Source organism: Sceloporus undulatus, chromosome 10 (genome assembly GCF_019175285.1).
Source record: "Sceloporus undulatus isolate JIND9_A2432 ecotype Alabama chromosome 10, SceUnd_v1.1, whole genome shotgun sequence".
Taxonomy (NCBI): Eukaryota; Metazoa; Chordata; class Lepidosauria; order Squamata; family Phrynosomatidae; genus Sceloporus; species Sceloporus undulatus.
In genome coordinates, this window is record NC_056531.1 from 660,224 (window position 1) to 683,321 (window position 23,098).

At 48.5% G+C, this 23,098-nt stretch overlaps 3 protein-coding genes across 3 annotated transcripts in view; 2 read left to right on the top strand and 1 right to left on the bottom strand.

Annotated features, from left to right (window-relative positions):
* Positions 1-4,303, top strand: part of LOC121916747 (protein DGCR6-like) — a 6,310-nt gene extending 2,007 nt beyond the window's left edge. Inside the window, exons 3-5 of the mRNA XM_042442162.1 lie at positions 1,047-1,147; positions 2,042-2,182; positions 3,560-4,303. Of these exons, the coding sequence (XP_042298096.1) occupies positions 1,047-1,147; positions 2,042-2,182; positions 3,560-3,643 (326 nt within the window). The 3' untranslated portion in view covers positions 3,644-4,303. The remainder of the gene's footprint in view (positions 1-1,046; positions 1,148-2,041; positions 2,183-3,559) is intronic.
* A 1,792-nt stretch (positions 4,304-6,095) lies between these two features.
* Positions 6,096-16,856, top strand: SLC7A4 (solute carrier family 7 member 4). Its single transcript, XM_042442190.1, has 6 exons — positions 6,096-6,114; positions 9,956-10,242; positions 10,952-12,000; positions 12,659-13,335; positions 14,048-14,156; positions 14,806-16,856. The coding sequence occupies exons 3-6, from the start codon at positions 11,019-11,021 to the stop codon at positions 14,997-14,999; spliced, it is 1,962 nt and encodes a 653-aa protein (XP_042298124.1). The 5' UTR covers positions 6,096-6,114; positions 9,956-10,242; positions 10,952-11,018; the 3' UTR covers positions 15,000-16,856.
* A 260-nt stretch (positions 16,857-17,116) lies between these two features.
* LRRC74B (leucine rich repeat containing 74B) lies at positions 17,117-23,056 on the bottom strand. The gene is made up of 11 exons (XM_042441457.1): positions 22,868-23,056; positions 22,602-22,719; positions 22,118-22,260; positions 21,850-21,982; positions 21,405-21,611; positions 20,451-20,560; positions 19,823-19,938; positions 19,316-19,394; positions 19,140-19,235; positions 18,638-18,754; positions 17,117-18,381 (listed from the first exon to the last, which is right to left on the bottom strand). The coding sequence occupies exons 1-11, from the start codon at positions 22,985-22,987 to the stop codon at positions 18,373-18,375; spliced, it is 1,248 nt and encodes a 415-aa protein (XP_042297391.1). The 5' UTR covers positions 22,988-23,056; the 3' UTR covers positions 17,117-18,372.
* Between the last annotated feature and the right edge of the window lie 42 nt (positions 23,057-23,098).

Sequence of the window (23,098 nt, forward strand, 5' to 3'; positions counted from 1 at the left end):
TTGAGTAGTTGTATGAAAACAAATAGCAGGAAAGTAATAATGGGGGGAACCCTACAGGGATGGTAGCAGGGAAGCAGGGGATTTTAATCATAGAATCATAGCGTTGGAAGAGACCACAAGGGCCATCCGGTCCAACCCCCTGCCATGCAGGAAATCTAAATCAAAGCATCCCCGACAGATGGCCATACAGCCTCTAGGAACCCTCTCCCCATCCATTTGAGAGCTCTGGGTAAGGTGGGTAGAATTCCCTGGTCTTCAAGGGGTGAAAAATCTGTTTTTGAAGTGCGGTGTAAAGTATAATAATAATATATGTCATCCTAGTCTCCTAAACTCCAAAGTCTGGGTGCAGCCACCAAGAAAGCCCTCTCCCTTGTGCCTAGAAAAAGTACATGCGACACTGGCGCAACTGTTTTAAATTGTCTGCTGATCAGCATGGTCATTTCCTTCCCACGTCTTAGAGCAGGGATAGGCAACCTGCGGCCCGCGGGCCGGATGCGGCCCGGCGAGGCCTTGGGACCGGCCCCAGCCCGGTCTTGCCGCCGATTGCCACTGGGGCCTTTGGGGGGCGATTGTCTATAGAAGCCTCAGAAACATGCATTTATCTTAACATTTTTTTAAAAATCAGCAAATTTTTTCACATGTCCTCCATTTTTTATTTAAAAAGTGCCCTCCATTTGAAAAATTTGTCCTACATTTGTCCCGGTTTATTTATTCATTTAATTTTTTTAAAAATTATTTAATTATTTATTTTTTGGCTTCGGCCCCCCAGTTGTCTGAGGGACAGCTACCCGGCCCCTGGCTCAAAAGGGTTGCCTACCCCTGTCTTAGAGGGAGAGAAAAACAATGGCAAGAAGCTGTTATCCTCAGTAATAAAACATTTGCAGGAATCCCTTACTATTAGTAAGCAGTTTTGCCTCCCTCCTTCTGTCCCGTCCCCCACTGTCCAAAGCATAGGCCTAAGCCGGTGCCCAGTGTGAAGCTGACCCAGGGCGTTCCTTTGGGCTCAAAAGTTAAAACAATGATGTCTTGCTTTTGTCTTCCACCAGTTCTCAAGCAGGAGATGCTGCACAAGCACAAGGATGCCCAGCAATGCTGCAAACCTCACAACCTCCCCCTTCTCAAAGCAGCGCACCAGAGGGAGCTTCAGGTAAGACTTCCCTCCTCCCAGGGAGCAGGGACTCTCAGGAAGGAGGCAGGGGCTGGTTACGGTGGTTTCTAGGACAGAGCGGTACGAACTTTGGGAGGAGGTTTGGATGACGCCCATCCGGAGCTAGGGATACAGAAAGGGTTCCGTCCTCCTTTTCTACTACTGCAAGGGGAACAAGGCCTCTGGATCAGCACCACTCAGCAGTTCAAAAGATTTAGAACCAAGTAGGCTGGTTATGTTGCCTTCCCCCCAGCCTCCTTATACAGGGCTCCCCCGGGTTACGAAATTAATTCGTTCCGCGGCGCCATTCGTAACCCGAAAAGCATTCGCAAGCCGAAGCCCCATAGGCGCTAATAGCGAAAGCCGCGATTTGGTGCGAAAAAGCGCCAAAAAGCACCAAAAAATTTTTCGTAACCCGAAATAACCTTCGTAACCCGGAACAGTTTTTTTTAATGGATTTTTTTCGTAACCCGGAAATTTCGTAACGCGGCGCATTCGTATCCCGGGGTACCAGTGTATAGGTCTGGAAGAGAGAAGAGCCTGGCCGAAGGTTTGGAGGCTACGCATGCCCCCATTGTCCTCAACCACACAGAGCCTAGAACCAGAGCTCACAGCCCTTTTCCTGCTTGACTTGGGGACAACTGAGCAGGGCTCTTAGCGACTGGCCCAAGGTCCCCTGTGGTCTTTCATGCAGGTCCAAGGATGGTTATCTTCCATGTACAAATGTTTCTCATTTCTGTGTGCGACCAAGACAGCTTCAGCGAGTCAGACAGGTGGGTGGGCAATCCTCTACTGCAGCAGAGCAGTGAATCAGTTGGCTTCCTCCCTCCCTTTTAGGTTTGAGAGACCTTTTCTCAGTTGGGGTTTCCTCCTCTCATTTCCACCTTTGCTCAGGCCATGGAGCAGCACATTCACGAAGAGCAGCAGATGATGGACAAGAAAATTGTATTGGAACTGGATCAGAAAGTCATTGACCAGCAGAGCACCTTGGAGAAAGCCGGCGTCTCTGGGTTTTATATCACCACCAACCCTCAGGTCTGTGGCAAATGAGGCTTGGTTTTCAAAGCCCTGGCAAGAACTCGGGTTTTCAAGCAACATTCCAGGGACTCCTGGAGTACCTTAGAAGCATGTTGTAGGTTCCACAGTGAGATCAGTTATGGAGCCGAGGTTCCCTCAAAATCAGCTCTCACCACCCATGGGTGCTCACACTCATTTGTGTGTGGAAGGGGTGCCCATGGGCCAAGAGATCCCCCTGGTTTAAAATCAGCCTGACAAGGTAGATTCCCACCATACTGCCCAAATCAGCGTGGGCAAGATGAACGTTAGTATCTTTTATCTGTGATAACCCAGATAGTTCCATTTCACCAATCCGTAGCATCCAGAACTTTCTAATATTCTGGCATACCTGCTGAATCTCTCCAGAACCATCTCCAACTAGTTTAATGACTCTGAAGTTCCCAAAAATAAAGATAACGTAGGTGTTAGCTTTACCTTGTCAGCAATCGAAACCTCTAGAAGCATCCAGAACCAGAGATACAGAAAGGCACTGCAATCCTTCCCAGTATGGCTGTAGGCAATCCCCCCAGGCTTCTGCGTATGTACTCATACATACATTTATGAATTGCTTTTCTAAAAATATTGTTCCAAGTGACATACAATGAAGGAACAGACTCATAATCAAACAATGCGCCATAAGGTTGTGGGGATGAAAGGCACCAGCAAAATCTTTATTGTGGGGGCATGTTCTTATTTTGTCCCCTCTTCCATAGTGACAACCTAGAAGACAATACACCCAACCCTTAGAAGAGTAAGCTTTCACTGTGTCCATGGCCATTGCTCCACACCATGTAATCCAAGGATACTACAACCTCAGAATCAGTCCCTGGATGTATCTAGCCCCCTTGCACCTATTTCCATTAGTTGTTTGAGCCCTAAACAGTAGGAAGGGTGCTTTCCCAGATACGTGGAGGTGCTCTTTCCTTGCTACATACAACTAGATGAGCGACTGTGTCTAAGGATGTCTCCACATTTTGCAATCACATGTTTGCTCCCACGTTTGCAATCCCAAGGTTTGTTGTTTCAGTGGGTACTTAAAATTCTGTGCCAGAAAGCTTTAACGCCGTATTTGAAGGGAATGTGTCAGAGAATTCTAAGAACCCCACCAGACTACAAATCCCAGATACAAATATAAATACCACAGGATGGAGCCATGACAGTTGAAGAGCTACCAGACTGGTACAATTGTGCAATACAGCACCATCTTTAAAAATCTGGATTAAGCTTGGATGCATTTGTTTTGTTCCTCTCCTGGTTCCTTCCGGTGTCTTCCTACCGCTCTACCATTGACATTTGGCGAAGGCAGAGGAAACTGGCATGTTCTGTAATTTTTTATTTTTTATTTTCCATTTGCAGGAACTGACTCTCCAGATGAATCTGCTAGAGCTCATTCGGAAGCTGCAGCAGAAAGAGTCGCAGCCAAAAAAGCCTTTCTCTTGAGGAGGAGAGGGTGGCAGAGGAGCCCAATTCCTGCTTCGAGTCACACTGCACCTGGGGGGGGGGGGTCATCTTTACAGAGGTGGTGAAATGTTTTATTTTTATATAGAGAAGATGGGTACGTCGAATTTCATTCCAGAGCGCAGAAGAAACAGGGAACCATGTGTAAGGTTTTACGTTTCTCAATAAGACCATGGCTAGAAGAAACTGTGTCTGCCCTCCTCAGCACCCGCCGAAGCCTAAAAATTCACTGGATTCCATATTTATTTATTCTATTGCTCAAAATTTTGTCAGAGCTTGGGCGAGTCAAGTTTTTTGCGCCACAACTTGGTGAACCTCCGCAGCTGACGCAGTCCTTGCCGGAAGGAGGATTCTGGTAGTCCCAAAGTAACTTTTCCAAGCTCTGGTTTGGTTTTTGGTTTTTCAGTGATAGCCGTTGAGGAATTTCCGCTGGTTTTCAAGTTTTGAAATGATGCGACATACTAAGGTCTCTGGAGGGGGGGGGGGGGGGGAACATGCAATAAAACAGACTCATTTGCTCCCATTTAGAGGCAGTGGCAGTTCTCACGGAGGATGAGAAAACCATTCTGGGGTGTAAAAGTGAATGGGTGGGGGCCAGAACTTGTTTAGTTTTTAACCAAAACATTAAAAAGCTCCATATTACCAGTGCCTTCTCTGGTTTCCTCCATGAACCAAAAGTTAAAACTGTAAAATACGGAACCATAAGAATGTAAAATCCAAACCAAAACAGCCTCCAGAGTGGAAACCGCCCTGGGATAGCAAAGCACCCACTTAATACAATTGTGTTGGCCCACCGTTGCAAAGTGGGTAGTGGAGGTTGGCATCGGACCTGGGTTTAAAGGCCTCCAAAGTGGCCACTGCCACCCCGAGGTCATCTCTCCTACTACTGTATTGAACAGCTCCTATGGCTATCCATCAATCAATCATTTTGCTGCTGTCAATAACCATATTAAATGACCACATTCCAAAATTCATATGAATACATAAATATACATACATACTATGAACATTCATAAGATGCATACACCTGTGGATATCAATAAAATATGGATATAACATACGTACAATATAAACAACAATATAACTGCATCCGCACATTAAAAAAGCCAAATCATTGACTAAAACCACATTTTCACGGAACGTTCTGGTGGGATCTCTTGTCATTTGAATCCAGTACAGGTTCTGGTCTTGGAGGTGGCAGAAAACAAGGTGGTTATTTAATGCCCCTTTGGGTATTCAAAGATGGCTCCCATGCCAGTCTGGCATAGGGGTTTGGAGTGTTGGACTTGGTTTCCAGCTTGACCATGAAGCCGACTGGGTGACCTTGGGCAAGTCACAGGCTCTCAGCCTCAAGGGACGCAATGGCAAACCTCTGAACAAATCTTGCCAAGATACCCCCTCCCCGTCTTTGCCACCAGGGCACCCTCCTCTTTAGGAGGCTGGGGGAAGGAGGAGGAGAGGATTTGGCAGGTGGATTCTGGGAGTTGTAATCCAGACAAAGCCCTTGCACCTGAAGCTCTGCTCTGCCTTAGGCAGGTGTGGTGAAAGGAGGGAAGGAAGCCCAGCCTTTACAACCAGGGCATCCTCTTCTTTAAGGAGATAGGGCAAGGAGGTGATTTGGTTTGTGGATTGTGGGAGTTGTAATCCAGACAAAGTCCTCCCACATTCAACTCTGGCTTGCCCTTTGCAGGTATGGGGGGGGGGGAGAGAAGGACCCCCCAGCCTTTGCAACCAGTGTGCACCCCCTTGAGCTGCCTGAGGAGGGGATTTGGCTGGTGGATTCTGGGACTTGCAATCCAAAGTGCCCCTACCTGAACCTGTGGCCTCCATTTTGCAAGGGAGAGTAAGGACAAGAAGGAACCCTTGTCGTTGCAACCAGCCTCTTCTTGAGCCAACTGGAGGGGGGGTTAGCTTGGTTGGTTGGTGGGTGGATTCTGGGTGCTGCAGTCCCAAATGCTACCATCAAAATGATTGCCCTTGGCGGGGAGGGGGCAGAGAGAAGGAAAAGGGGAGAACAAAGATTCTCTTTTTGCCACCAATGGAGGGGGGGGGAATGACCTGGCTGGGGGAATTCTGGGCAGTGTAGTCCCCCAAAGACAACCCTAGCATCAGATCAAAAATAATAAAAGCCTTAGCAAAGGGGGGGGGATCTCTTTGCTGCCCCCCCACCATCTGGCAGGAGGGCGTGTGTGCGCCTGCGTGTGTGTTGTGTGTGTGTGTTGTGTGTCCAAAGGGGTGGGGGAATGAGGCAGGCGGTGACGCAGCGCTGCTGGCCTTGGAGCTGGAGCCAGAGGCAGAGAGAGAGAGAGCAGGTGAGAGTAAGGCTGGCAAAGGAGGAGCTGGCACAGCCAGGCCTCCATCCCTCAGGATGAAACCAAGGCAGGCCCTGGCCTCAGGAAGCAGGGGCGGCCACCCCATCCTAGCCAGCCAGGACTGAGCAGCCAGAGCCACAGGTAAGGCGAGCCCCTGCAAGCCCTCCTTAGCCTTCCTCCGGGGCTTCCCTCCTTCAAGGGCCCCAAAAAGGAGCCATGGCCTTAGGATCCGCACTCGGAGTAGCAGCATCAACCTCCGGAGACTTAGGGTTAGCATATTAGTGGAAGCACTAGCAGCAGCAGCACTAGCATCATGATTTTATTAGCAGCAGCATTAGTAGGGACATGCTTAGACATCATATGAGCATGATCCTCAGTATTATTAGCATTATTAGTATTCTTTGAGCAGTGGCAGTATATCATCATCATGTAGGAACTTTCTTAGGATCCGTATGATCATCGTCAGTATTATTTGTATTCTTTTAGCAGTGGCAGTATCATCATCATCAATATGATTATTATTAGTAGTAGTATTTATTATTAGTAGTAGTAGTAGTATTTTCTCAGCAGTAGCGCTAGTAGTAACATTCTTAGTATTTGTATTCATATGAGCATGGTCATCGTCAGTATTATTAGTATTTTAGCAGTGGTAGTAGTAGTAGTATCATCATCATCATTATCAGTATTATTGGTACTATTTTATTAGCAGCAGTAGTAACAGTCTTAGTATTCATACTCGTATCAGCATGATCATTATCGGTATTATTAGTATTGTTTCAGTAGTAGCAGTATTCTCATCATTGGTATTATTAGTATTATTTGAGTAATAGTCTTAGTATTAGTATTACCAGTATTGCCATTTTATTATCAGTAGCATTAGTAATAACATTCTTAGCATTCTTATTAGTATTTGCATCATGATATTTGGTGCTTAGCATTCTTCTTAGTATCACTCTTGGTATCAGTGTCCTTATCATTATCAGTATTAGTATTATTCTGTTTATTTGTCTCCCGCTCTTCCCCCGAAACCAAGACCCAGAACAGTACCCTTAAAAGCATACGAAAGTTATCTATGAAGTATTAATGGATGGATTTGTGTGGTGGGGTTACTTGGTTACATTCTATTTTGTTGTTGTTGTTGTTGTTTTAAAATAATCCATTAAAAATAATCAGAGTTCCCTGAACATGTGCAGAGTGCCCTGAGCCTCTACAGCCCCCTCTTCCCTCCCCTGCCCCCATCCAAAGGAAGGCTTTCAGGCCAAAAGGAAAGCAGAGGTCCGTGTTTTAGGGGAGGGGGATCAAGGCTTCAGGGTGGCTGTTGTGTGGATAATGGGGATTGTAGTCTGTCTTTTCTGCAGTACTGAATGCCTTCTCTGAAGCTGGCTAGGCGAACAAGGAGCTCTCCATGGTGCTGAAACCTGCTTGGCCTGCTGGGATTCAGCACTATGGAGAGAAACCCTTGGCCCTACTCAACCCAACCCAAGAAAGAAATGCTACTCTTATGAACCAGGTACTGTCCAGGTGGGATTTAGAGACAGAAATGACAGACCCTCAAGAAATAGAGCTGGCTCACAACTGATAATAATTGTTATTATTTAGTTATTTTTACCCTGCCTCTCCGACAGGATTTATGCAACAAGGTGGGAAAAAATCCCAAACATGTCTTCTTCTTCTCCTCCTCCTCCTCTCCTGTCTCCATTCACCTGCCAGGGCAGCGTTTGCATGGCAGAAATCATCCAGGTTAACCCCACTTAAACTGCCATGGCTCCATGCTATGCGATCCTGGGATGCGTCGTTCGGCCCTGGAGTTCTCTGACAGAGATGGTGAAATGTCTCACGTAGAACTCCCGAGCTGGAAGAGGCCTCAATCCGACCCCTGCCATGCAGGAAAGACCCAGGAAACTACACTTCTCAGAATTCCAGAGCAATGAGTGAAAGTTAAAGCAGTGTCCAACTGGATGATGTCTGCAGTGCAGATGCAGCCCAAGAGTGCTGTGTTGCAGAAGAAGGGAGCTGGGCAAGAACCCACCTCTTGGGGACAGGAGCCCTTGGCATGGTCTCTTTCCCCCAGCCCCCTTTATTCAAGAGTAAGTCTGATGTAGCACTGCAATTCCGAGCAGCCTGTTAGGCGGCATAGCTAGTGGTGCAGGATGCTGGGAGCTACAGTCATAACTGCATCCGGAAAGCTGAACAGTGCCCACCCTCTGCCTTAGTAGCTCTGCCTACAGGGATCATGGCTAGAAATGTTATTCTGGCAGATGTCCTAGAATCCTATAGAGTTGGAAGGGACCACAGAGGCCATCCAATCCAACCCACTTTTGCCATGACCAAAGCACTCCAAAGAGTGGTCTGTTCCATCCAACCTCTCTTTAAAGACCCTCCAAGACCCTCCAAGGAAATCTCTTCCACTGCCAAACAGCTCTTGCAGTTCAGAAGTTTTTTCCAAACATCCAAATCGATTTTAGTTCTAGTCCCCAAAGCGGCAGAAAACAAGCTGAGATTAAAAGATGGCTATCATCTCACCTCTCCGTCTTCTTTTCTCCAAGCGACGCAAGCTAAGCCATCGCTTCTGGGCATGTTGAGCATGGATTTCTGGAAATATACCTCATTTAAATAAATCCCAGAAAACTACATTGGATTGAACACGCCGGTAAATGTCTGCCAAGAGATGGCCTGGGAGCCTTTTTTGGCAATGCAACTGGGAAGAGTGAATTCACAGGTTGGATGAAGGTGTGCGAAAAGAACCTCTTTTGAAGCATGCCTGCAAAATTGCCACTTCTTATCAGCCGCCCATTTGACTGGTGCATGCATGCGAGAGAGATTGAATATGAGTGAGAGTGTGTGTGTGTGTGTGTATGCCGCCTTGCATTCTTGGGAGGAAAGACTTCTCACAATGAGGAACTGTACTCCAACTTTTATCGCTACATCCCTGTTTACAGTTCCTCCTCTTCCTTCTTTCTTATTTCCTCTCCTAAGGGTTTCATTGTAGCTGCAAGACAGGTTCTTCCAGAGCAAATAGAAAAGGGCTTTTGGTATGGAAGTGGAGGGCATGGGGTTGTGCCTCTGACGGCAATGCTTTACTTCTCTGAAGACGCCAGCCATAGCTGCTGGCGCAACATCAGGAATCAACTCTTCTAGAACATAGCCACACAGCCCCCAAAACCCACAAAAAACGATGGATGCCTGCCGTGAAAGCCTTCGACTTCACAATAACAACAGGGTTTAAGTGGTGGTCTTTTGCACTAGCAGCGGGTTGGAGTAGACGACCGTTGGAGCCCTTCCAGTTCCATGACATTATTTTGGCCCTGCAGTCGAGGTGCCCTGCCGAACCGTCGCGCCAAGGCACTTCTCCTCCTGGAAATTCAACATCAGCCTTCCTGAACCCATTGTTCTGGATCTGGCAGGCCTCTGGGTTCAAATGGATAACAAAGTAGATCTTGCATGACTGGGGTTAGGCCACCCGCTTGCAAGTTCAGAATTGCAGAATGGCCTTCCTATTTTTTCATGCAAAATGGCTGAGAGGGGGACACCTGGTGGCTTTCATGTCAGTAGGGCAGTGAATTCTGGCGGGTATTACTCTGGCATTAAGTGGGCACCCTGGAGCACGGGACATTACTTTTAAAAAGTAATTCATTCCAGTAGCTGAAAGATAACCTGTTGGTGTTAGCCATTGCAACGTTGGGAAAGTCGCTTGTCCTATTACATATTGCATAGTGTTAAGTGATCAGACAAGCAAGTGCACTCTGAGTATGCTCAGGCACACTCTTGTCCATCCTGGGCTGAACTTGCATCCCGAGTGAATGGAGATGTCTCTCAACTTTTCCACTTCCCTGCTGGCCTTGCCCCACCAGCTCTGAAAATTTTCCATAACGCAACTAGCCTATCCAACAGGATTTTTTTGAAAAGAAGAAGCCTTAAACCTGTTTGGCCGGTACTTTAATGCAGTAGTCTAGGATACATTGTGTGCTCATTTCCCCCATAGGAGAAAGAGGCAAGCAGTGATCCGAAAAGTCAATGCAATTGTAGACCATGTAAGCCGGAGTCAAGTGTCCAGATCGAGGAACGGAATAGTTCCGCTCGATTCGACTTGGGTCTGAATTGAGTTGGCATAACCCTGTGCTCGCTTCTGGGCACCACAGTTCCAGAAGGATAGTGACAAATCTCAGAACATGTCAAGAGAAAGAAGACCGAAATGATCTAAAAGGAAGGAAGCCCTCTGAGGAATGGCTTAAGAGAGCTGGATATATTTTGCGCGGAGAAGACCGAGAGGTAACATAATGTCCTTGTCGTGCACCTTCGACTTACGGCGAACCTTTTGCAGGGCTTCCTTGGTGAGATTTCAGAGGTAGTGTGCCATGGCTGCCCCCTGAGGCTGAGAGAATGTGACTAGCCCAAGGACCAGATAGTTGGGTTTACATGGCTGAGCCAGGATTTGTAGTCGATACACCACACTGGTTCATGCCAGTAACGTGATAGCTGTCTTCAAATATCTGAAGGGAAGTCAATGAGAAGACTGAGCTGCCTTGTTTTCTGCTGCCCCCAAAACTCAGATAGGAACCAATGGATTCAAATGAGATCCCCCCAAAACATTAGGAAGAACTTTTGTATTATTATTATTTTACTGTAAGACCTGTTTGGGAATAAAATCGCCGGCTTTGGAGGGTGAGGGTGGTGGTCTCTCGATCTTGGGAAGTCTATGCACAGAGGTTGGGTGGGCATCTCTCAGGGGTGCTTTAGTTGTCTTGCCTGGCAGAGGTCTAGACTAGATGACCTTAGGGATTCCTTCCAGCTCTAAGATTCTATGACTCTATGATCCCACCAAAACATTAGGCTTTGCCTCTCCCTGGATGCTTTGTAGGTATTATTAGGGGTAAGGGGGAAATGTCCAAAGTGTCCGCTTAGGTTCCTTTTAGGTGGCTGAGACAATCTGGGTAAGCTGGTGCCAGTCTGTGATGGTTTCTCTCTTTCTTTTGACCAGGAAGGTGAGCTCAGCCTGCCCTACTGTTGTCCCGACTGAAGGCTGAGGGTCCCCAAATCTTTCCAAGATGGTGAGCCGACTGCCTCGCCCGGCAGACCTGGCCCGCTTCTGTCAGAAGCTCAACCGGGTGAAGACTCTGGAGGAGGACATGATGGAGACCTCCTTCAACCGATGCCTGACCACCATTGACTTGGCCCTGCTGGGTATTGGGGGCATGGTGGGCTCTGGCTTGTACGTGCTTACGGGCACAGTGGCCAAGGACACTGCTGGGCCTGCGATTGTCATTTCTTTCATCATTGCTGGCATCGCCTCGCTCCTGGCGGCGCTCTGCTATGCTGAGTTTGGTGCCCACGTGCCCAAGACGGGCTCGGCGTACATGTTCACCTACGTCTCGGTGGGTGAGATTTGGGCCTTCCTGATCGGATGGAATGTCATCCTGGAGTACATGATCGGCGGGGCAGCGGTTGCCAGAGCGTGGAGCGGCTACCTGGATGCAATCTTTGACCACCGGATCAAGAACTTCACAGAGACCCACGTTGGCACCTGGCATGTCCCCTTCCTGGCACATTACCCAGACTTCTTGGCCTTTGGCATTCTGCTCATCGCAACAGCCTTGATCTCCTTTGGGGCTCGCGTCTCCTCCTGGCTCAACCACATCTTCTCCGCCATCAGCATGGGAGTCATCCTCTTCATCTTGGTGATGGGCTTCATCCTGGCCAGGCCCCAAAACTGGAGTGCCAGCGAAGGAGGGTTTGCCCCGTACGGCATCTCCGGCATCATGGCTGGCTCGGCCACCTGCTTCTATGCCTTTGTGGGTTTCGATGTCATTGCAACATGCAGTGAGGAAGCCAGGAACCCCCAGCGAGCCATCCCTAGGGCAATTGCCATCGCCTTGAGTCTTGCTACTGGCGCCTACATCTTGGTTTCTGTGGTGTTGACACTGATGGTGCCCTGGCATTCCTTGGATCCTGACTCTGCCCTGGCAGATGCCTTTTACCGGAGAGGTTATGCCTGGGCTGGTTTCATCGTGGCTGCTGGGTCCATTTGTGGTAAGTCAGGCCTCTCTTATTGTCTAACCTTTGGGTCTCAAAACTTTACGCTGCAAACTGTTGGTAGGCCTCCTATGCTAGGGTTTTCTCTGTCTAACTACTTTTTTCCTTCTCTCTTACTGCGTCCACACTGCAGAAATAATCCAGGTTGGCACCACTTTAACTGCCACGGCTCAATGCTATGCAATTCTAGGAACTGTAGTTGTGTGAGACATTTAGCCTTCTCTGTTGGAGAGCTCTGGGGCCACAACAAACTACTGTTCCCAGAATTCTAGAGCATTGAGCCGTGGCAGTTAAAGTGGTGTCAGCCAGGATTATTTCTGCCCTGCAGATGCAGCCTCTGAGAAGAAAGCACTCTGTGCGTTTGCCAAGGATTATCATTACAGGCTGAGTCTCCCTTCTCCGAAATGCTTGCAACCAGAGTTGTTTCAGATTTCAAATTTTTATTTTTATTTTTTACTTTTATGGATTTGGGAATATTGGCTTCTTTCAGCGGGCGACCCTGTTTGGACCTCCAGGGAGAACGCCAGAACTGGATCCAGTGAGCAGATCTGATGTTCCCCTGGGTTGCAAAGGACTGCTTCTCTCTGCTTTCAATAGTAATTGATGGCTATGTGGGACCGTCTCTGATCCTTTGCCTTTCCTTTCTCCTCCCCAGCAATGAACACGGTTCTCCTCAGCAACTTGGTCTCTCTGCCCCGAATTGTCTATGCCATGGCCGAGGACGGGCTTTTCTTCCATGTCTTCTCCCGCATCCACCCCCGTACCCAGGTCCCCGTGGTGGCCAGTGTGGTCTTTGGCATCCTCATGGCCATCTTGGCCCTCATCTTTGACTTGGAAGCCCTGGTCCAGTTCTTATCCATCGGCACCCTCTTGGCGTACACCTTCGTGGCGGCCAGCGTGATCATTCTGCGTTTCCAGCAGGCCAAGCCAGGAGCACCCAATCCACCCAGAGGGAACGAGACGGCGCTGGCCTCCACAGAGAACATCAGCACCCCTGAAACCAAGGAGTATGAGTCTTTCTCAGACAAACTCCAGCTGGTGGGCAAGGAAAAAGGGAAAAGCCAGCGGGAGCCAGGGCAACTGAAGGCGGCTTTTGAACCCTACCTGGATTTCCTCAGCGATTTCTACCCGGGCGAAGTGGTCACAGTGGGCGTGATCGTTCTCATGGTGTCCGCCATCTGCTTGTCAGCCATCCTGGTCTTTGGGAGGAACCAGCTCCACCTGCCCACCTGGAGTTATGCATTGCTCCTCCTGCTCTTCGGCTTGGCCTTGGCGCTGAGTTTGTTCCTCATCAGCATCCATGAGCAAAAACAGAGCACCCAGACATTCCAGGTAAGGCGACCCAGAGCTTTGGGTAGGTTTAGGGTTGGGGGACATACTTTAAGGGTGGGCAGGGCCAAAGGCAAGAGGAGCGGAGCCAGAAATAGCAGCACATTTTAGCTCAGTGGTTCCTGATCTTTTCTATATCCCGCACCCACATCCAAAGATTACAAAGCCTTCATTTCTAATTTTTAAATGGCACGTAGAACCATGCGCAAGTCTGCGGGGGAACACATTGGACTTTTAAAAACAATCGTAAGCTTTTCACTCAGTGCGTAGAAGTCACAGGTCAATAGGAGCCCTTTTCTTCTCCAGGCTAAACATACCCACTTCCTTTAGTCACTCCTCATAAGGCATGGTTTCACCATTTTGGTCACCTTCCTCTGGACATGCTCCAGCTTTTCAATATCCTTCTTGAACTGTGGTGGACACAATATTCTAGATGAGGCCTGACCAAAGCAGAATAGAGTGGCACTATGACTTCCCTAGATCTGGACTTCTATTGATGCAGCCTAGGATTGCATTGGCTTTTTGAGTTGCTGCATCACACTCCTGACTCATGTGGTAGCCACCCGCAGCCATCCAGGATGCCAGCTATTCCTAAAGTACCCTGAAAGCCAGTTGGATCATCCAAAGAGCATTCGGACCTTCTTCCATCAAGCCCTGGTTGATAAGGCTGTGGATTGGTCCTGGCTTCATCTTCCACTCTCTGCTTCCTCTTCAGCTCCCGCTGGTGCCCTTGACTCCTGCGCTGAGCATTTTCATCAACGTATATCTCATGCTGAAACTCAACTACATGACTTGGCTGCGGTTCTCCATTTGGCTCGTTGCAGGTGAGAGTCAGGAGTAGGGACAGAGAGAGAGTTGCACCTTGAAAGGGGTGTACCAAAAGAAATGAAAGCTGGGGATGGAGCAGGAGAGATCTCAAGAAACCTAAATACAGAACTTGCATTGGAGATTGCAAGCTGATGGGGTTAAACTGCTTCGGCCTCTCTTAGCTTGTGTGTTCTTCCTCATTGGTAACTTTTGTCATCTTGAGCCAGGGTGACCAGATGTCCTCTTTTTCCAGGACATTGCCTACATTTCTGCCTTCTCTTCAGGAGAGATTCCAAAATGTCCTCCATTTTGAGCATGACAAAGAAGCATGAATTTGTATTTATAGGAGTGTTTTTCAGCTTGTCTTTGGGAATGCCCTGCCTTTTTCTTTGAACATTAGGACCTCTGGTCACCCTGTCTTGACCGCACTCGCTATCCATGTCTTCATTTCTATCTATGAAATGTGGGAGGGTATGCCACCCCTGATCTGGCTCAGTGATATATATACTGCTATGAGTTGATTAAATATTTATTAAATGAAATAGCAAGGTGGCTAAATCGTCAACCTTGCAGCTTGCTGACTTCTTTTTTTAATGCCCACTTGTTTATAACCGGGTTGCTCTTGGAAATGCTCATAACGATTGTTCCCCATTCACTCCATGCCAGGCTTGATAGTCTACTTTGGCTACGGCATCTGGCACAGCAAAGAGAACCTCCAAGAGTCCCAGGCGCATGCCGTCAGTGCCCGCTACGTGGTCTTCCCCAGCGGCAGCCTCGAAGAGACGGTCCAGACGGTGCAACCCAGTACTCAGCCCTCTCAGGGTTTGGAGGAGACCGTGGAAGAGGAAGCCAAGAGATGATGGAGGAGGCCGAACCAGTGGAGACCGGTCCCTTCTGCCCCCCCCCCCCCGCCCAGCTCACCGAGTCTCCAGGGTTTGGGCCGAAAGAGGAGCTCTCCCCGATCCAGCCAGCAAGCCTGTGGGCCTGGCAAGCTACTGCCAATGGAGCAGAGAACCTACTGCTTCTCCTCTCTTGCTTGGCCCCCGTGTCTGTGACTGGGAAGCTGGGTACGTCTTGACATTGGATGCCCTTGGAAACTGCCCAGCCTGCCCCATCCTCTGGCGTGGATTTGGTCTTCACTCCAAAGCAAGTTGCTTCCCATCTGCGGCTGCCCCACCAGGTAAAAGACTCTCCCCGCTGCTTCCCAGTTTCTTATTTATTCCTTTTGGGAGTCCTAGCTGGTCCTCTTTCCCCCATCATCCCAGGGATTCAGTTGCAGGCGGGCAGCCTGTTTTTCAACTGGCTGGCAGCGATCAGGCCTGCAGTTCCTGCAAGACGTCATGCCAAGCAAGGGAATGAGGAAGGGACGCGGCTTCTGAATAGAAAAGTAGGGTTACTTGGCTGTCCATTATTGGACAAGGCTGTATTGTGATTTAGCTGAACGCTCTCACATCACAAACCATGTCTGACAAGTATAAGCAACAACCCTATGGGGAATTTCTTCTTCTTCTTCTTCTTCTTCTTCTTCTTCTTCTTCACACTGTGAGCTTCTCTCTTGCAAATGCTTAGCTGTCGCTATTGGGCAAGCCCCTGGGCTTGCGTATTTCAGTCTGTGAAAGGGGAGACGGCACAAAAAGCACACCTGAATGCCCCACAGTGGCTAGTTGGAGCTGGCAGAGCATTAAGTTTCCCCAGTATACTTACTTACACTGAGGTCTAGGAGGTTGAAAGTAAAGGGAGGCCAGAGAAGAGGAGGGCAAAGCAAGTGGCAGCATAAGGAATCTGGGTGAGGGTGGAGATGCACCCAATACCATCTGGCAGCCTTTGCACAGCCTGGCAAAAGCATGACAGAAAGAGATAGTAGATACCTCCTTACACAACCTGGGTTGCATGTACCCTGCATAGCTCCATAGCAGAGATTCAGGCCCAGCCCAATGTGTTGTAGGGCCATGTCACTGGGCTACAGTTCCTCTCGCTCACACAGACTGCGGGATGTGGCCACTTTTGTCATATGGAGAGATGGCACCACTAAAAGGATGTGGAACAAACAGCCAAGGCCCTGGCTGCAATCCAGCATCCCCTCGGCGTAGCAAAAATATCCACATGTGGAGATGAAGCTATGCCAGCACTACCCAACCCCATGTGCAAAATAGCAACATTGCACAACACTGGTCCATGACTGGGCGCCCAACGCACAACTGCAAGCACAATGTTGCTGTCTGCGCAATTCCGATTCCACCGCTGTCAGCAGAATAAGTCTCTTGGCCTATGGCAAGGGTGACTTAGATATGGCGTCTGTCCCTACCAGGTGGCCAGCTTTGGAGGGTCACCTGAAACATTATCATGAGCCTCACATGGAACACCTAGGGAATAAGGAGCAGGTTGGAAGTCTGTTAGGGTTACCCTCTTGCCAACTGCCAAAGAGAAATCTGTCTCCCATTCCAAAGCAAGCAAAAGTCCAGTCTTCTTTTTGCCCCCGCTATGGAGGTAGCATGGCTACTTCTGGGTATTTTTGGAGCTGGGGGTATTGTACCAACAGTCATCTGCTGTCAGTGAAGGTGCTCCTCTCTAGCGTGTTGTATCTGTGTTCTGACTGCTGCTCCCATCAGCCTGAAAAGTTGCAGCAGCCGCCGCCTGGCTACCAGCCTCACTGCTACCATATTTCCTGCTACGCTGCTTTGTGAAGCCAACCTTCTATAAAGATTTGTTGTACCTTGGCTGCGTGGTCTGATGGTGATTTGATAGGCCTCACAATGTCCCCAGGAGAGATCTGTCCAACCCCCTGCAAGCCAAAATGGTGGCAAAAACCTGGGCTGGATTCAGTGCCCTACTGGCATGGGAGCCTCTGCCATGACTGCCAGATAGTCTGAATTAATAATTGTTCCACACAAGGTTGCAATTCTGTAGAAAACAAGGCAACTAAAATGCAGGGAAGGCTGTAGGATAGATACACAAAAGCAAGGGAACTAGAAGCAAATTTACTAGAAGCAAATATTTTAATGATGTTTCTTCCAAATGTAAGTTTTCCTTACACAGAGAGCTTTCACCTGTAACAAAAGTGCAGTTTAACCCTGCATTTCCCAAACGTCAGGTATTTTTGTGACATTCCATGGGCTCAACTCAGTGGGCCTCAGGAACGTTTTTTGCACACAGAAGTCCAGGATTCAGTTCCTAGCAGCTAGATGTTGGGGCTTGGGGGGAAAATCTGGGAAAGCAGGGAGGTCCTGCCATTCTGAAACAAGAGAGGACAAGATGGCAACCTGCTGTGAGTTGCTGCACAACAGTTCCTTCTTCAGAATCAGTATCGCTCAGGGTGCTTCATTCCAAACAGGATGAGAAGCCCAAAGTCCAAAGATTTAGTCAGCAGTTTCAAATTTGCACTGGCATTTCATGGGCAATTCCTGGCAGGCTATGTACCCCTTTCTGAATGACCAACTACACCATGCATTACGTTTGCTTTTGAAAAAGTTTGCCAGGCACCAGCCACACTCTTTTCTGAGAAAAACTAACCAACGAACAAGAGCCCAGAATCACAGAGTTGGAATGGATCTCAAGGGCTCTCAAGGGCCATTTAGTCCAAGCCCCTGCCATGCAGAAATACACAATGAATATGTTCATATTTTTTAGAACATACTTGTCAAAGGTATGGAAAGCAAACATAAAACATAGTTTTTTGTGGGTTTTTCGGGCTCTGTGGCCATGTTCTAGAAGAGTTTCTTCCTGACGTTTCACCAGCATCTTCGGAAAAACGTAAAACACATTTTTAAAAACATAAAAACTTTTTTTTCCAGATGTGGATAAGTGAAACCACAGTTACCAGTCTGGCAGATACAGGTGTTGTACTGTATACCAGTGACACACAACCTCAAAACTCTGGACAAAAGTCAGGGGCCACAAAAGTCAAAGCCAAGGGCCACCTCGCCCTAACTTAGTTCCGAGCTAAGAATGCTCAGACATCCCTCCTCTTACCCGACTTGGGGGATGAGAGTTAAAGGCTGCTAGTTCTGATTTGGAAAGGAAAGGTGCACCATGACTAACTGACATTTGGGAAATGCAGGGTTAAACACAAGAACAAAGCAGTGCTATCGCAAACTATGAATGAAAGAGAATGCCAAGGTCTCTGCCTATCCACTGAGCAACAGTAGAAGGAAAAGCAGAGGCTCCTGATATCCTTCCAGTCCTGCTGGTACCCAAGAGCAATGTTTCCCTGGGCATCCAGTGTTGAGGATCTTCTTAGGAAACCTACAAAATAGGAAAAACGCACATATCAAAATCCATGATTTGGGACTTAAAACCTTCCCTCGACTTATACATGAGGTCGACTTGCACATGAGTGTAGATGGCACTTTCTTTATCCCCCTGCTGTCTCTCATCCAAGAGCTTATAGGTTGCATCTGTGAGACTTGTTATATCAAAACGATAACTGGATGGAACAACTCTCCAGGGGAATGATGCCCCTGACAAACCATGCCAACTGGAATAGAGTCGCTTTCCATACCTTTGACGAATATGTTCTGAACAGGCGACTGGTTCCATCATGCTTGATCTGGAGGCTGGGCAAAACTTCCAGGACAGCATCACAGAGTTCTACGAAGTCCTCCCTCACCACAATTTCCTGGAAGGGGAAAAAAAGGACCCTCTCTCCTTTGATCTATCACATCACATTTCTCAAGAGCAATGAAAGCAGACAGGACAATTGGATTGCCAGCCAGGAATAGTCTGGGTAGGACTAGTTTTTTAGGGACCCAGTTCTACCAATGGCTTGGACCGGATGCTTGACTGCCAGAGCAGATTTGCACTGTGTATATATAATTTGCCAAACCTAAACTATTTCTACTACAGTCATCCCTAACCTGATACCTTCCTGACATTTCCGACTATGATTCCCCTCACTGGCTGCAGCTAACAGAAGCTGTTGTTCAAAACATTTGGAGGGAAAGTTGATCTGCTGCACTGCAGACAAACCCTAGATCTTCTTCTACCCACCACTTGATACCTACTGAGAAGTCCAGAACCTCTAAAGCTGTGCCCAGGTTGGCTCGAACAGCTTTGAGAATCCCGATGCAGCCTTTGCTTTGGATCGGGTTCCTGGCCATCTGTAGATGACAGAAGAGAAGCATGTTGGTTTGTCTCGGCTGGAGCATTGGGATCTAACCCGTCCAAAAAAGCTACTCACACTGAGGCTCTTCAGAGTCTTGTTCTCCTTCAGGCCCAAGGCAAGTGAGAGGGCTCCTTCCAGCGAAATGCGATTATTGCTGAGAAGACAGAAAACCATCCTGAGCCCTTTGCTTTTTCTTTCCAGCTTTCCAATAGGAATCACCATCAGAGCAATATTATGCAGCTTGTTTTGAGAATTAAAGCAGGAACTGCACAGGTTCTAGACTTGAGCCCCAAAACTCAATTTATATTTTGGCCCATGTATTCTGCAACTTTGTTTGGATTCTGCTCAAGATAGCAGTGGTGCCTCACCTTCCTCTTCTCTGTAATGCAGTGAGTAAGAATCAGAACTGAGCAATCCTCCAACGGAAACTCAAGCTCAGGCACTCAGCAGGCAGTCTCAACCTCAACAGTATGAAGATGGTACTAAGGACTACTCTGCAGGCTTGTTGTATGGATGATGGGGAAGAAAAGCTCCAAACACTCAGCAAACACTCTTAAGAAATGTGAAATGAAGAACTGTTACCCGACACGGAGTTCTTCCAGCACATTGTTGACTTTCAGGGCGTCACCCAGAGCAGCTGCTCCGCTGTTGCCAAAGCCGTTGTAGGTAAGATCCACCACCCGCAGAAAGATGTTTGCCTATGGAGAGAGGCAACCACAGCAAAGCTTGGGCAAAAACTTGGTGTGGGCTTTTTCCCCTCTTGTTCCATTGTCCATCCCATTCTCCTGCTCTGGGGAGCTTCTTGTAACCGATCTTGTCAGCCATGTTGCTTTTTGGATTTTTGGGCACATGGTCTACCTTTTTTTTCTGCATGTGGCACTATAAGAATGTGAGGTTCTGTTGCAAACTCTACTATCACCCATGCCCCACCACCCTGTTAAGGGTGAAACTAAATCACAGCGAATAGGCAGAATCTGTTGAAATCCACAAAGGTGCAGAATGTGGGAGAATGGAGTGGTAAATCCCACCCTAGATCTTAAGCCTCATGTCAGGGCCATGTCACATCAGCCCTAAAGAAATGGCTTGAAATACTCTGAATGGCTCTCAGAACATAGGCTGAGTAGATTAGACTTCCAAGTCATGGTAATGGTAAGGCCATGACAATTGTAGCCCAACAGGAAAGGCGTTCTGGAAAGAATGTGGTTCCTACCCCCAAGCCTTTGGCGAGAGTGACAGCTCCTTGGCCTCGAAAGGAGTTCCAGCTGAGATTGAGCTCCTTCAGGCCCACGTTTTCTGCAATCGCTGGTCCAAGAACTTCCCCTGGTAAGCAAAAAGGATTCCCAGCACAAGAAGCGGAAGAGAGGCTAAGGAGGTCAGACATCTCCGCTAAGAGCAACAGCAGCATCCAAGGTCACCCTTTGGTCTCCCTCCTTGCAAATCCAGCCCTCTCTGGCTTCAAGCATTGGGGGGGGGGGGTTAAGTGTGGCACTGAGGCTGCATGTGGCCCCCAAAGCTGACTCCTCCAGGATTTCCAGGCCGTCCCCCAAAAGGGAAGAACTGCCTCTCTTTCAGCCCTTTCACAGCACTATGATATGTTGTGTGAAAGAGCAGAAAGAGAGGCAATTCTTGTTGTTTTTACCTGCTCTCTATATATGCTATTATAAAATACTATGAGAATGTGCTAGAAGGGCAGGATATACAGATAAACAAATACAGTACATTTCTCCTCCTCTAAATCCTACCTTAGTTTTCTTTCTGCCTCTTTGTCTTTCTTTCTCCTTCTGTCTGCCTTTTTCTCTCTTCCTTCCTTTCTTTAAGTTTGGCCCGTTGTTCCTATTTTCTAGGCCCACTCTCTTGCTTGCTCTGTCCCTCCTCCTGTTTGCCATCACTTCACAGTAACCTCAGTCAAAGGGAAGAAAGAAATCTAACCAGCAGGAAAGTGAGGTCAGTAGAAGGATCCCAAGCACTTCTTCCAGCTCTATGGCAGATGAGACATTTAAAGGAGCTCTGAAACTAGCTGAGACTTGTAAGTGCAGACCTGGCTCCTCTCAGTCTCATCCCACCATACTGGATCACAAATCCCATTGATGCAAACACACTCAGCAGCTGCCTCCACCGGCGCAAATTCAACACTTCTGTGCTGTTCTCCTTAGAGCCAGTTTACCTGCAGCCTCTCCGAACATGTTGTGACTCAGATCAAGGGACTCCACTTTGTTGTTCACCATGAAGGCATCAGCTAAATATTTGGCCGCATGGTCATTTAATTCATTTCCAGAAAGCTTCAGGATCAGAAGTGTTGTACTTGCTCTGAGTGTTGCTGACAGAGCCTTTGCTCCTTTCACTCCAAGTTTGTTGTCTGATAAATCGACATCTAAGATGGAAAAAGGATATAGACTTTTAGCACGCATCGCTGCGAGACACACACAAAATTGCCCTCAGGTCCCATTCTCTTCCAATGTTCTTGTCCTTCAGTTAACCCTGACCAGTCAGAGGTAGGAGTAAGAGCCAAACCCTGGCTAGTTTGGGGGGGACAACTGCATCTGAGTAGTGTTACACCATCTATGTTTTGCCTAGTGGCTGTGTTCAAGCATGCCTCAAAACCTCCACACCTGTAATATAGTAGTTTTCCTTTAACATCTCCGCAACAGCAGCCCCGCCATCTCCATTCAGCCAATTGTCACTCAGGTTCAACTTCACGATGGAGGTGTTGTTTGTCAAGGAAAGAGCCAGAGCTTTGGCTGCCTGCAACGTGAAAGAGAAATGCAAACTGCTCCAACATCCAAGTTACCTACTGCAGCGAGGGCCATTTGCAGCTACAATGACTGCATAGCAACACCAGAAAGCCTTCCTGGGGACAGTGCAAGCCTCCGTTTGCACCTTAGGGCCAAGGCCATGGTGCATCAGGGTCAATTCCGAATCCTTCATGTGCCGTAAAAAATAAGAGACGGGGGTCACGCCATACGTTTGGCAAGCCTCAAGGTATTTGGCTCTTCCTGCGGAATTGTACGACTTCCTTGAACCTGAGGAAAGGAAAAATTCAGTCAGAGTGAAAGCTCAACTTCTGAGAAGCAATGAAGACATTCAATGGAAAGGCAAAGCTCTTCATTGCTTCCTAGATAGGCCAACCATCTCCTAGGCATCAGGTCCTTTAGAAGCACAGCGTATGGCACTTTCCCGATCCTGATCTAGTCACTGATAGCGACTGATATTGTCCTTCAGACCAGTGTGGGGAAGGGGATGCTCCAAATGTGGTCAGACAAAAACGCACATCAGGCCTAGCCAACAATGCCGACAGCCAGGGGCGATGGGAGCGCCAAAAGGGCCACAGAGGTATCTTCGCCATCGCTGCACTAAGCCATACCTTCTATTTCAAGGTCCGTATCCCAGTCTTCTTCCTCCGAATCGCTCTCCTTGTTCTCTGGGTCGCAATCATCGCTTTCTTCATGAACAAGAGGTTCATCGGCAGACCTGGAAAAAGCCTGAGAGAACCAAAGATAAGACCGATCGCCTGCATACTTAGCAACGGACGAGGAAAGCATCCATTTCAAAATACTGGGGGGGGGTTTGCTCCAGAACTACAACTCCCAGCATGCCTCGCTCCTTGTGGAGCTTCACCCCCCCCCTCACCGCGGAGCTTCGGGACCCGGAGCTGCTCCGACTGGCCTCGGTGGGAAAAGGGCTCTCGGGGAACCGAGCCCCGGCGTCCGGCTCCTGCTCCGGCACCGGAGACAGCGGCGGCTTCGGCATCTCCGCGGCTCGGGCCTAGTCAGGCCTAGGAGGCCTCGGGCTGCCATGGCGACGGCGTCGCGCCCCGGCGTCGGGGGCGTGGCTTCCTGGAGAAAAGGGGCGGGCGCCTGA